We start from the raw sequence: 13,683 nt of genomic DNA, 5'->3' as shown, positions 1-13,683 counted from the left end.
AGGCAGAGGCTAAGAGGTGCCACTTCGTCACTTATGATCTTTCTTGTCCGAAGTTTTTCCATTGGTGTTGTTCCATTGCCTCCAGCCAAATGCAAGACACGAATAGAAGGGGCACTATGCATTATTTGACTTCCTAAATGATAATTTTTGTCGGAGAAAATCGTGAAATTAGCTATCTGGAATAATATCTTGAATTAAATTGTACTAATTGTAATGTTGAGAACCAAACATAGGCTGCAATATATCATAGACTCTTAACTTTTTAACCGAACACGCAGTTGAATTCCACCTCAACTTGCAAATTATAACAATTCCCTATCAAGTGAGCTATTAGACTATGCATCAATGTTGTTTATGATCTTTCTAGTGACTCTGGAATCTTGATCAAAATATTTTATAAATTTCCAAACAGTAGTATCCGAGCTTAAACAAGCTTTTGTTGAATAGAGATCTAATTAACTCACAAATTATTTATCATGTAACTTATGCGAATAATTAAGAAAACAAATGATCAATGCTAAAATTTTGTAAATATGAAATTTTTGCACATATTTAGCGTGAAGTGCAGCGAGTGCGCGTTGGAAATTTTCTATCAAAAAACACACCCCTAATAGAGTTCGATAGATGGATGTTGATCATCACAGTTTGGAATTCTGATCACTTTGAGAGAATTGCTCCCTCAAAACCCTTCTCATTACTTTGTTCGTAGCTGTCCTTGGAAGACAAGACAGGGCTATGATTTCGGACACCTGCAAATTTTAGCCTCTCAGAAGATTGTTCATCACATAAATTAGGATTAATTGTATTAAAATACACAAACTTTGAACCGATTTTGGTTGTGCACATCAACTTTAAAACTTGTTTCATAACACACAAACTTTACTCTTTTCTTGATTGGGATAATAGCTGGAAACTACACAGGATTTTTCAATTTTCTTGTTTATATCATCCCCTCAAAATTTGACCAATAAATACGTCAATTTATAATTTGTTCGCAATTATCCCACCGCGAGGGCCTCCGGCGAAATCAAAGTTGACGTTCACTTCCGTGGCAAAATCAAAACTGATATGTCAATATATTAACAATTAACAATTAGTCAATTAACAATTAACACATCTTCCTCGCGAGCTTCCGTCTTCTTCCTCTCGAACCGCCGCCAGCTTGCGGCAACGGTCGCAGCCTACTAATCTCTCTTACGCATTCTCTCTCTCAAATTCCGACCTAAAAGCACGCTACCTCCACTGACCACTACATGTCCCTCACTCACGCCGCCATCCCACCTCGCCTGAAACCACCACTGTCTTTCCTTCTCTTTCTCTTCCTCACCGAACGAACAGTGACAATCCTCAATCATCCAAAATTCAATCCTCAATTTATCGTCTCCTCGCCTCCCCAAAATTCTTCACCAAATGTCACGTGTGGTTTCATTCCCCTCATAGTTGTAGAGGTGGAGAAGGGTTGTATTTCCAAGGGATTTTGGCGAAGGGTTTTGGGCGGTAGAGGTCGAGAAAAAGAGTAGGGAGATTTTGGTGGTGGTGCGGTGGCATACGATGGCGGGAGTTGGAGTGATGGAGGGGACGGAGGGCCGCTGGGACGGAGTGAGAGAGTGGTGCTGCCCCGCGATCTGCTCGGGTGAGAGAAAGGGAGGGTCTGTGGGGCTGGGGGAAGGGGTATGCTGGGGGTGAGGGTATCTAACGTGTGTGTGTGTGTGAATCTGACGTGTGTGTGAGAGAGAGAGAGAGAGAGAGGGAGAATGGAGTGTGTGTGTGTGATTTGACAATTCCGGCTACCACATTCATATTTCCGGCTGCCACATCAAATTTGATTTGGGCGAATTTGCAATTCGCGGACAATTGCAAATAAATTATAAATTGATGTATTTCTTGGTCAAATTAAAAGATCATATAAATCATAAAATTGAAAAATCCTGTGTATTTTTCAGCTATTACCCTTTTGATTTGCACATGAACTTTTATACTTTGTCCCAAAATAAACAAATTTTACTTTTTTTTCTGAAATTTCTCGCAAACCCCAAATCCAAACGTATATCTTGATTTCCAATGTGGCTGCTAGCCTGCGACGACGGTTTCAATTTGGGATTTGCGAGAAAATTGATAAAAGAGTAAAAGTTCATGTATTGGACAAGTCTAAAAGTTCATGTGCAAAAAAAAAAAAAAACGTTACGGGTATTTTAGTCAATTATCCTATTAAATTATATTTGTAAAGAGGGTATATATTGTACCTTGAAAAGAGGGTTTAGTTTCTTCTGAAGGGCTGAATTGAAAGATGCAGCCAGACTACTCAAGTCCGACAGTGGTTTGTCAGAGTCCTTGAACACAATGGCAACTACTAACCGCTCCGGTCCTCCACCGGGAGGCGGCACCCCAATTGCTGCTGTTTCCAGGATATCTGAACTGACTGCATTACAGATTCGCTCAATCTCAACCGAGCTGACCTGAACCAAGAAAATAGAAGAACCATCAGCAGTTTACACTAACCGTAATCCAAAGAGTATAGTGAAGTGAAATCCAGCATTATAGATCTAGGCTTCGACTTGTATCATGGATAGTAATAGTGGCTATGTGTTTCACAGTGCATGTGGTTTCTGAGCATGGAAACTCAATTATACTTCCCGAACTAGAAACATGGACCATGTGCAATTCAGTAAATTTCCCAACACCTCTGATGAAACAGGTGTAAGAAGCTCCCGCTCACCTTTATACCACCAAGATTCATGGTGTCATCAGCGCGGCCATGTGCACGATAGTAACCTTTTGATGTACGCTCAAAGAGATCGCCATGTCTTCTGAGAACCTGTCAGGAAAACAACTGTAAGAAAGTAGAAAATTTCACAAATGATACAAGAGATATAGGGAAGCAAGAGGATGGGCCGATTCACCTTCCCATTCCAAATTGGCATGTCCTTGAAGTAGATACTATGATGATCAGCATTCAGTAGCGTGCTAGATGCTCCAAACATGAGTGAACCAAGGGCTAGTTCACCAATTCCAGTATGGTTTTGTGGCTTTGAAGAGAAGAATAATAAGAAGTTAGTAAAAGTTCTGGGACGGAGACTACAGTGCAAATGTTTGATAGTAAATGAGCAATGTCTGAGCACCTACAAGAGCGTCCTTTGTTTTCCTCTCTTTCTCTCCCTTTCACTAATGGTAAAAATTTACGAGTTCTTTCCTACCTAAGTTCTTATTCTATTCCTAGTTCTTGTAACACGTCCCCGTCTACCTGAAAGAATCCAGCTTATATTAACTGCAAATATCACCTGCAACGATCTTTCTCAGCATGTGTATTAATTCTCTAGTTCCATCGTCATAAACAAACAGCTGGCTGTAGTTCGGCTAACTACTTTTTTAATTAAATCTAAGCTATTTTTATAATCTAATCCATGGCCTCTCATCTGCAGTTGTAGACATGATAAAAGATAACAGTGTATAGGAAATAGGATTTTTGGAGAAAAGAAAAAATACGTGCATAAACAATAAAGAGATTGTTCTTGGAGAATTTCAGTTATAACAAAATGAAATCTGCGAGAGCTAATCAAGATTGGATTGATGGGTGTAAGATACACTACAACCAGGTATTGATATGAAGGAGCGCAAAACAATCTTCTGTAGACCGGAGCACTTATGAATTAGAATATCAGGCAAAATGGTAATTCAGCACCTGTAGCACACAACTCACAAAAGCTGCAGAATATGAAATGACTGGAGCATGTCTGGATGATGAAAGCCTTATAAGCATGAATTCGACCCAATAGAAGTTGACCTGTCCTATGTTTTTATAAAGAATCAATCACCTAGTTGTGAGCTGGGATTCAACTTCCTAGCAGGCATGCAGGAAATGATGAATATCCATTCAACAGCTTAAAAGGGGTAAAGTTAGAACAAAATCCCAATTCTTGGAGAATTATTTGTTAGTTTTCTAAAATTAGTTCTACTTACATAGTCATTTTTCTTCTTTAGTTTTAGATAATTAGGCGATAATTCCTTTCTACTGTTTTCTTTTTTTACTTGAAATTTCTGATTTGTTTTCTAAAATTTGAGGGTGGCTAACACCATATAGTTTAATTTCTCATTCACAAGCAATTAACAAAGTGAAAGAATTGCATCATGCAGGCAGGAAGATGATGGCATGGAAATAGAAATGGCATTGATGTGCATTACTTCAGAGTCAATGTTTCAGGGGTGCTTACAATCGGAACACCATCATCCCCAAGAATAAACAGACTGCATCCCATGGCAGGTGTGCTAAAAGCTGCTAGAGATTGATTTTGCAACAAAGAACCAGTAACAAATCCGCCGCCTATTTCAGTGCCACCACAATACTCAATAACAGGCTTGTATTGAGCTCTACTCATCAGCCAGAGGTATTCATCCACATTAGATGCCTCACCAGTGGATGCATAGCAACTGCAGGAGATAAGAAATATTAACCTATTTCCATTTTAACAAAAATGCTGAACTATACATAACTATACACGAACTACAAAATCAAATAACAAAAATATCCCGGAGGTCAATTTCTGGTGTCGGAGAAGTGACATGGCTCACCGGCTGACAGCATGGAATTTTACTCGATTTTACCGAGAAAGAGCTGAGTCAGCCGACACTGAAACAACGTTCTTTCGGTAGCAAAAAATTAAAAGAACAAAAATAATTCCACATAATTTATATTTTTCTTCTTCGTTCTTCTTCTCTCAAGGTCCAAAGCACAGAAAGATATACGTAAATAGATTTTCCACCTGATCAGATTAGGGCTTCAATTCAACGATATAATCCGATCATTACAATCAGCAAATGTCTTAAGAAGCTAAGTTCACAACATGTAAATGAATAATACTAACACAACAATAAATCAGTTAGATTATTAGGACCAAAAACAAAAATCATAAACAAAACAATGCAGAATAAATGGTAAAAATACAATGAAGTAGCATACTATAACATGAGTTATAATTTAATTTCCACCTACCGGATTGCAGACCAATCATAAGAAGCTGTTGAATTTGCAGTTTTCCATGCCCTCACAATACTAGGTATCACACCCAGCATTGTCACTTTAGCATCCTAGAAAATTACGTTTGGATTCAAAATCAACGATAACAGAAGGTAAATACCAAAGCGAAACAAGGTCGTAGTCGCTACATCTCACATATCGAGAAACCACTTCTCACAGATTTTTCTTTCTTTGACATAGATTTAGTAATTCATATGCTACTAATTGTTTTTTCATAAAATTGTTGCCATATCTACAACACATTTTGAGATCAGGGCCAGCAGGCATCCATCTGGTCCCTTGAGCAAAATGTGGCTGGAGACTGGAGTTAAGGTGAAGTTAAATTACCATGTATGTTGGTCACTGTCACATCTCACTAGTACGACTATGCAACATACCCAACATTCATGTTTCATAAAATTTTATTACTTACCATGTTTGGATCAGCAAACATAAACAGGTTTAAGGTTGATTTTCATTCACCATTCTCTAGCAAGTTAAGAAGATATGAATAAAAGAGTATGAGGGAGTTTTCTATCAGGTGATATGTGAAATATATAGCAAGCCACTTGCATACTTGGCAATGGGAGAGTTCTATTGTGCAAATGCCCCCAACCCCAAGAAATGCCCCAGCGTGTTCCCCGACAAAGGAAACACCCCATCCTTTTCCAAGTTTTCAACCTTTTAGACGTTACAACTGGTGCAGGCCTGACAGTCACTCTTAACATAATTAGCATAAATTATATTCAAATTTTTAAGCTTAAGACGTTTTCTCTGGCACCTACATCCTCCTAGGACAATAATAAATGAAGTTTTAACTCTGATTATATTTTTAAACTACCTAAACAATGATACAGAGAACAAAGGCATCAAGTATCACCTGCACAAACTTGGCAAATCCAGAAGAAAGGGGAGATCCATTATATAGAGCTATTGAAGCCCCATTTAACAATGAAGCATAAACAAGCCAGGGACCCATCATCCACCCAAGATTAGTTGGCCAAGCAATTACATCACCTTTGCGAATGTCCATGTGGCACCATCCATCAGCAGCAGCTTTAAAAGGTGTAGCAACAGTCCATGGGATTGCTTTTGGTTCCCCTGATGCACAAAGACCATCATTTATTAAGGCATTTCTCTATATCTAATTAACTCCAAGATTATTAGACCAGAAGAGCTTGAGGGCTTCTCAAACATTAAATAAAACTGCAAGTCTCTTAACATTTTTTAAACATAAGCTTCTAGGTTATCAACTAATCACAACATGTTCTAATACCCAGAATTCGAATGTATAAATTACATCCACATGGACCACATCTTAGTTGGTTCAACCAAACTACAAAAACTAATTCACATATGTCAGAATTGTAACTAACAGTTTCCATAAAAATCTCATCCACTGTCATAAAAGTAGTGGTTTAGGGTAAGATAAATGGCGGTTACAAGTGGCACAAGTGGAGAAATGGGTGGTTGGGAAGGTGGGTGGTAGGACGCAAACGAGGTGCTGCGGTCAATGCCTCAAGCTTGAATTCATACAATAATGCCACAGTGATTGTATCAAACATCTTACAAAACTTTACAGTGGCTCAATGTTCAATTTGTTGAGTACCACATACACTAGATATGGGGCAAGATATTTATTTTTTAACAAATCATTTTGCTGCAAAATTGCAACCAAAAAATGACTAGACTAACTTTGAACTGCGTACCTGTTGTTCCTGATGAGAAGAGAATATTTGTGAATGCTTTAGTTGGTTTTTCCACAGCAACAAACTCAACTTCTCTGCAAGTGAACCGTGAACGTTTATGCTAGTATGAGAGCATAAATTTAGTGGGCTATTCTTAATATGTTTTGATACAATTGGAGTATATGTCACTACAATCTACTTCACCTACATAAACCAGCTACCCAAGAGCACTTGCTGCTTAAGTAACTCTAAGCCTAACATATATACTAATAAACACAAATATAAAGACAGTAAATTGGAGACGTGACATATGAAGTAAATTAGTACTCCCTCCATCCCAATAAATGTGGCCCACTTTCTTATCGGCACGGAGATTAAGAAAGTGATAGTTAAGTTTTAATTGAGTGTGGTCCACCAAAATTAGTGAGTTAATTAGTCCTTTCTCCAACCTATCTTCTTCAACCATCTTCTCAATTTCCACCACTCAGCCCCATTCCTTCAATTCCGGCGAGCAACAGCAGGAGCCACCACCACTGGTCTCCCTCAATTCTCCGTCGCCGGCGAAACTCGCCTTTTTCTCCGGCGAACTCCAAAACCAAAACTAAATCCCTAAATCAAAATCAAACCAAAACTGAATCCCTAAATCAAAACTGAAACTAAATCCCTAAATCAAAACCAAACCAAATCCCTAAATCAAAACCAAACCAAAATCCAAAATCAAACGAACCCCAAAACCAAATCCCTAAACCCTCAAATTGGTACAGTCGGCGACGGCGCGGCAGGCGTTGCCTCGCGTTGAATCTCCGGCGGAGGAGGGCAAAGCCGGCGTCACAGCGGAGCTGGAACGGTAGCGCGGTTATCCAGAGTCAGAGGGCCGCGGTTGTGGCTTCGTTCGCTGTGACTGCTGCTACTGCTTCGTCCGTGGTCGTGACTTCCCGGAGTGGTGGTGGGCCTCATTGATGGTGCCGCCATCGAGGCGACGACGGAAAGCAGGAGATGGTGGAAGGCAGGAAGCGGCAGAGAGAGAGAGATATAAGCGCGAGATGACAAAGAGAGAGGGCAGACGAAGAGAGAGATGCGAGAGGAGGAGGCGGCGGCGGTCGGCGCTGCTGTCGACCAGAGAGGGCAGACAAGAGGGAGAGGGAGAGGGAGAGGGTGCGCCGCTAGTGTGCGTATGGTGATGTGTGTGTGAGTGTGTGTTTGTTTATTTAAATAGGATTTAGGTTTAGATAACTAATTAGGCTTAATTAAATTATAATTATTTCTATTTTGAGAAAGTGGCCACTTTTAGTGGGACAAACCAAAATGGAAAGGTGGCCACATTTATTGGGACGGAGGGAGTATTTCCCAGATAGCGTTAACCACAATTCAAAGTTTATGCGCTCAGATTTTCCTCACTTGCCTCAACATTGATAAAGCTACATCAATCAGTAAAACAATCTTGGATTTCATGCACGTGACACATACTTAACTAAAAATGAACATATTTATATAGACCTGCCTCCAGAGCAAAGATAAGTACATTAAAGAATTACAGAGATTAGCATGCTTACTTGGAATCATTGGCTCTCTCAAGAAAACTCTGCCAGGAAATGTCATTATCACGCAATGTCATGGTGATACTGGAGCCTCTAGTGAGAACTACAATTGCTATTGGTGATTGTGCATCAACAACTCTACTGCAGTATTAAAACAAAAGCAGCATGAGGAATGACACATTTTAAAGATAGAAATATCCATAAAGAATTCAGAGAATTAGCAAAAGCTTGATATGGAGATTGGAATGGATATGATAGAGAAAGTCGTAATAGTTACATATTTAAACCAAAGGAGAGTAGCAAAATTCAAACAATAGCACTTTAATCTTTTAGTTGAATTTTGATTGTCATAACTATACATAAGATGTGTGTTCATATGATGTTGTCAAGCTTTTGTACTTTAATGAATGCAGGATTCGAATTTGCAAGTAAGATTGACATGGAAAGAGTCATTTTTGTGCTTCTCTAATCTTGTGTACTGTAGGAAGATTGAAGTTTGTACCATAATAAGCTAAAACATCAATATGAACTCAACTGAGGATGCAGAGTAGTTGTTTGTTTAATATAATTAGATTAAGATGGTAATGGCTGCTTCTAGGAAAGTTGGACTAGTGCATTAAAGTTGGCTGATTAAGTCAGGCCCAGGAACGAAAGTTGGTTTCATTGTCTAAGTAATTCTGTGAATCTCAAGTTAGAATTTAGAAATAGACAGCCACAATAGTTTGAGGCATTTAGAGGTCCCATATGTGAATATTCACATTAATCTATTCTTGCTATACCTCTAAAAGTCCCCATTCTGAGATGTTGATTTTGAAGGACAAATTTGAACTATTCACATGGAAGTCACCATCATTGTAGCATTCATAGCATCAAAATGTAAAAGCATTCTCTTTTTCTAGTATCAGTATTTATTGGCACACTCGGAGTCGAATTTACATATGGAAGTATGCATATTAGAAAATTCTCCTTCCCTCTCCTTTATCGTATTTTTCGAGTTCTGTACTGTATTTATCCAATGCCTATATATAGGTCATTTTCTCGACCTATTAGACACATCTCTTCACTTTTTTCACCCTCTTTTCATATTTTTTAGTTTTATCTTAGAATTTTATAGCTTTTATAGATTAGATTTATTTTCTACAAGACTTCAAGATTCAATTTTTCACCGTCTTTTTATATTTTTTAGTTTTAGCTTATAATTTTATAGCTTTCATAAATTAGATTTATTTTCTGCAAGACTTCAAGATTCAAGTTGTTCATTCAGGATTCTTTCTGGGTTTTATCTATTTTCTTTAATATTATGTCTTTTATCTATTTATTCATGTCTTGCTAGTTTCTTTATCTTATATGCAACACTCATTTTACAACTATGATTTTTTATTTTCATCATATATGATATATCATTCTATTTCATCTCACTTTGTTTTTCTCTCTCTAGCTTATAAGCTCAATTATCCAAACACTTTGACAACTTATACGCTCTAAAGAAACTACATCTTATAAGTTGTTGAAACATCTTATAAGCTCTAGGAGCTTATAAGCTCTTTAAGATAAGCTTAGCCAAACACCCTCTAAGATATATAAGCACACACACATGCCTGCCTACATAGAGAACTAACCTGTACAACGGAAGTTCTCTACCACCTCGAATGATGAAATCCTGAGATAGAAGGTCCAAATTTGGCAAGATTAGACAACATTATAAGAATCAGAACGAGTATCAGAGATGCAGTATTCTAATTAAAGGAAACATGTCAAATATACTTCTTGCAGCTAGATATAGCTTACAGGCTGAACGTGAAGAGTTTGATGTAGCAAAAATGAGAGGCACAGTTTGTACAGAAAATTTAACAAATGAAGATGTGATTGCTACATTTTTGTTTAATATGCCAACAACATAAATAACTTCAACTAGGCATCAAATTTATAGCAAATAACCAATTATGCAGCATGAAGTTTACTTTATTACTTTTGCGAAGACAGTAAGACACTGAGTGCTGAGGCATTGGAGCTATGTGCACGGTGTTATAAAACTGGATTTTCACCTGAGTGAAAATTGCTTTTGCTTTTGATATTTTGAGCCTCGTAGATATTTCAGCTGGTGCAAAACTATCAGCAATTGACACAACTACGTAACCAGCTAGTACTATTGCAAGGTAGATAACCACAGAGTTGCAATTCATGGGCATATCTATGGCAATTGCTGAGCCCTTCTCCAGTTTCAAGGTTTCTATTGCATGGGCAACAAGCCTGCAAAAAACGCCTAAACAAAGTTTCGCATCATCTAGTGATTAAATACTCAAACTCGAGGAAACAATAGCATCATATGAAAGTGGGACTAAATTCCTAGAGATATTGAAGAGCAATTGAAACTAAATGAGCATGACTCGTATCACCATCTAGTTCTGAAATACAAAAATTGTAATGGGACGGAGGGAGTACAACTCAATTAATTCACAAGCTACAATAGAAAGTGGTAAAAATAGCAATCGGTAGAAACCATGAACTAAAAAAGATCATACCAAACTGATGCACGAAGCTCCTTGACGGTCATCTTATTTAAAGGCAATTCATCATCGCCTTCATCACGCCATATGACAGCAATATCATCAAGAGTCCTCTGACCACTCACAGTCAGGCAGTTGTTTGCTGGATTAGTAGTTGCGGATGGAAGCCACTTACCACCTGGTTGAGTAGGATCCTCACGCAAAATGCATTCAGGAGGAGTTGAAAAACAGACACCCATTTTGACAAATAAAGCTTTCCAATAAACCTATTAAAGAAAAAGAAGTGGAATAAAAAGGTGGAGAACAAATGATCATGTGTGCTCACATATTAAGAATCAAATATCATGGTGACTAATTCAATACAAACCTCAGGGTTTGAGACAGAAAATTCCTGAAAATGGAGGAAGCTTGAGATAGGATCCACATATTTTGGCCCCAAGAATTCTTTTCCATGTTCTTGCAACAGTTTGCCAACATTAGTCTCATTTGCTCCACCACTGTGCAGAAGACCAGTTTTTTAGGAACATACAGGGAACATTAGATAGACATACACATCTTTCGAGTATACAACATGCTTTCTTTTCTGTTGCTATTCAAGTCTGGATGTCTAAGCCTCTAAGAGAAGATCGAATTCAGTTGCTAAAGCTTCATGATCTTATTGATACAACACATTATCCACAAAGATATAGTTCAGGAGCATCAACTACCTAATATTGTGAGGCTGTCTTCAGTTTGAACTTGAATGTTTCCCACTTACATCTGGTGCATCTCATCAAAATGCCTAAATTTTTTATGTCATGAGTAATTTTGCATAAAAGTCCTTAGCCATTTAGTCTTTCAGTGTTTGGATTAGGATGAATGTGTAGCACAAACATGTAATCAACATGACTTCCTAAAATTTTTTAATCATATTTTCATGCTCAAGAAATCAATAACTTTAGGATATGACATCTAATCAACTTGCTTCAACCACATAACTTTTTTCTTCTTCCTTTCCTTTTTCGTTTTCTTTTTGTTGTTTGTTAGATTTCATACTTGAGTTGACATATAGCTAGAATAGCTCTCCCACATCTCAAGTCCCTTGATTAAGTAGTGATTATTACTAGAAAATAGCTACTCAAAGCATTACCAATTACAGGAATATATTTCACTACTCATACTAAAGCCACCATTACTCCTTGACCAGCAAAAGAAGAAATTAACAGCACAAGTCCATACTGATTATTAGTGCTAAAATTTTGCAAGACACGGAAAAATCCAAAAATAAATAAATAAAATTTTACAGACGTGTCGGGCATCCAGGCCGGCGGGTCGGGTCCGAAATGTTTGTAGCAGCCATAGTACATGATCTGATGGAAGGAAAATGGTAGGTCCGGTTTGAGAAGGTGTTTGGAGATGTTCTGCCACGTTCGGGAAGTTCCGGCTCCGTGGTTTTCGATAATCCCGGCCAGCTGGCGGTGGAGTTGCTCGGCGGTTTCCGTGGATATGCCCAACGCCGCTATGTCAGCGGCGGTGATGCCGTCGAGGGACTTGTAATGATCACTTGCCATTTGCGAAATTGCAATAGAGAGAAACTGGCGATGAGTTAGTGAAGGAAAGGAAAGTTGGTTGATGGATGGGTCATCCAATTTGTGCTTTTCAACAGTACAATACAATATTTGGCGACAAAAACACGGGATGAGATCACTGTGTCAAAATTTTATATGTATCACCATATCTCATTACTATTAAATTATTACTCTACTAGTACATTTGCCCGTACGATGCACGACGAACATAGTTTTGCATTAAAAATTTAAAATTAAATGATGTAGCGTGTGTATCGGTTAAGCGATTAGGGGTTAATGTCTAAAACTGAAGGTCTTAGGTTCGAGCTCATGTGGCGCGGCCTTTAAATTTCTTTATTTAATCATGTTAATTTATAAAAAATAAATTACTTAAATGATGTATCAAATAAATAAAAAATAAATATTAAATATAGTTAGAATATAAGTAAATGTAAATTATTTTTTCTTAAAAAATAAAATAATCTACATCAATTACTCAGTAAAGATCCTTAATTTTATTTTATAATTTTGAAAAGAATCATTTTTAATTTTCCATCTATTTGATGGAAAACTTTATTTTATTCCTTAAAATTATAGAATAAACACATCATTCAAATTAAAAGAAACGAAGAAACAATAAAAAAAGAGTTTTCACATCACAATATATAGTTTTAAAACATAAGCTAATCATGCATAAAATTATTTTTTTCTAAGTTAGCTCATTACCTATGTCATCTTATTAGAAAAGCTTCAATTGATAAGTAGGAAAATAAATTATATTATTAGAATACTAATATAAGAGTTGAATAATTATTTGATACCAAATCAAAGATCTTGCATTCATATTTAATTTAAGATATATATAGAATATTTTTATAAATAAAATTTAATTTTTAAAAAAATCATCAAAATATGAAAAAGAGAATATGAGAGAAAGAGAGAGAGAGAGAGAGAGAGAGAGAGAGAGAGAGAGAGAAAATAGAAAATTGAAGAATGCGTATGATGAAAGAGAAGAGAGAGGAAAGATCAAATATATGGGATATTAAGTGAAGTGACCCGGGTTCGATCCCTCTTGGGAACGAATTGGTGATTGGAGATATAAGGTGGAGTTTGGTGAATGGAGAGATAAGGTGGTTCTTGGAGTGGATGGGGGGAACTAACTACTAACATCTAACATGACTTTGACCGATCAAAAAAAAAAAATGAGATTTGTTGAGTTTTATAAATATCCTTTGATTGATTCTTTAATTACAATTTTGCCACAAACTGTGTTTTCATATAATAAATAGATTTGTTTATAAAAACTCTCTCGATTTTTAGTATCCATTTAAAAGTGACATGAATTTTAATAAATTAGTTGGATGTGTTGGAATCAAGGATCTCACCCTAAAA

The 13,683-nt window shown here is 37.1% G+C and overlaps 1 protein-coding gene across 1 annotated transcript; it reads right to left on the bottom strand.

Moving 5' to 3' along the window:
- Positions 1-508: 508 nt before the first annotated feature.
- On the bottom strand, positions 509-12,415 carry LOC130987397 (probable acyl-activating enzyme 17, peroxisomal). Its single transcript, XM_057910917.1, has 14 exons — positions 12,032-12,415; positions 11,112-11,241; positions 10,760-11,010; positions 10,283-10,487; positions 9,857-9,897; positions 8,253-8,378; positions 6,721-6,794; positions 5,892-6,112; positions 4,988-5,082; positions 4,209-4,425; positions 2,901-3,026; positions 2,717-2,815; positions 2,244-2,456; positions 509-749 (listed from the first exon to the last, which is right to left on the bottom strand). Exons 1-14 carry the CDS (start codon positions 12,292-12,294, stop codon positions 639-641), a joined length of 2,172 nt encoding a protein of 723 aa, XP_057766900.1. The 5' UTR covers positions 12,295-12,415; the 3' UTR covers positions 509-638.
- Between the last annotated feature and the right edge of the window lie 1,268 nt (positions 12,416-13,683).

This window comes from Salvia miltiorrhiza, chromosome 6 (genome assembly GCF_028751815.1).
Source record: "Salvia miltiorrhiza cultivar Shanhuang (shh) chromosome 6, IMPLAD_Smil_shh, whole genome shotgun sequence".
NCBI classification, from domain to species: Eukaryota; Viridiplantae; Streptophyta; class Magnoliopsida; order Lamiales; family Lamiaceae; genus Salvia; species Salvia miltiorrhiza.
This window is presented reverse-complemented; position numbering and strand designations above follow the sequence as displayed.

Bases quoted from the DNA above. Each gene is read 5' to 3' on its own strand.
- LOC130987397 (XM_057910917.1), bottom strand. From the start codon at position 12,294: ATGGCAAGTGATCATTACAAGTCCCTCGACGGCATCACCGCCGCTGAC. The intron at 6,113-6,720 runs GTACGCAGTTCA...TTTGTGCATCAG, and splicing joins CTTCTCATCAGGAACAACAG to GGGAACCAAAAGCAATCCCA. The intron at 4,426-4,987 runs GTAGGTGGAAAT...TATCTCCTGCAG, and splicing joins TATGATTGGTCTGCAATCCG to TTGCTATGCATCCACTGGTG.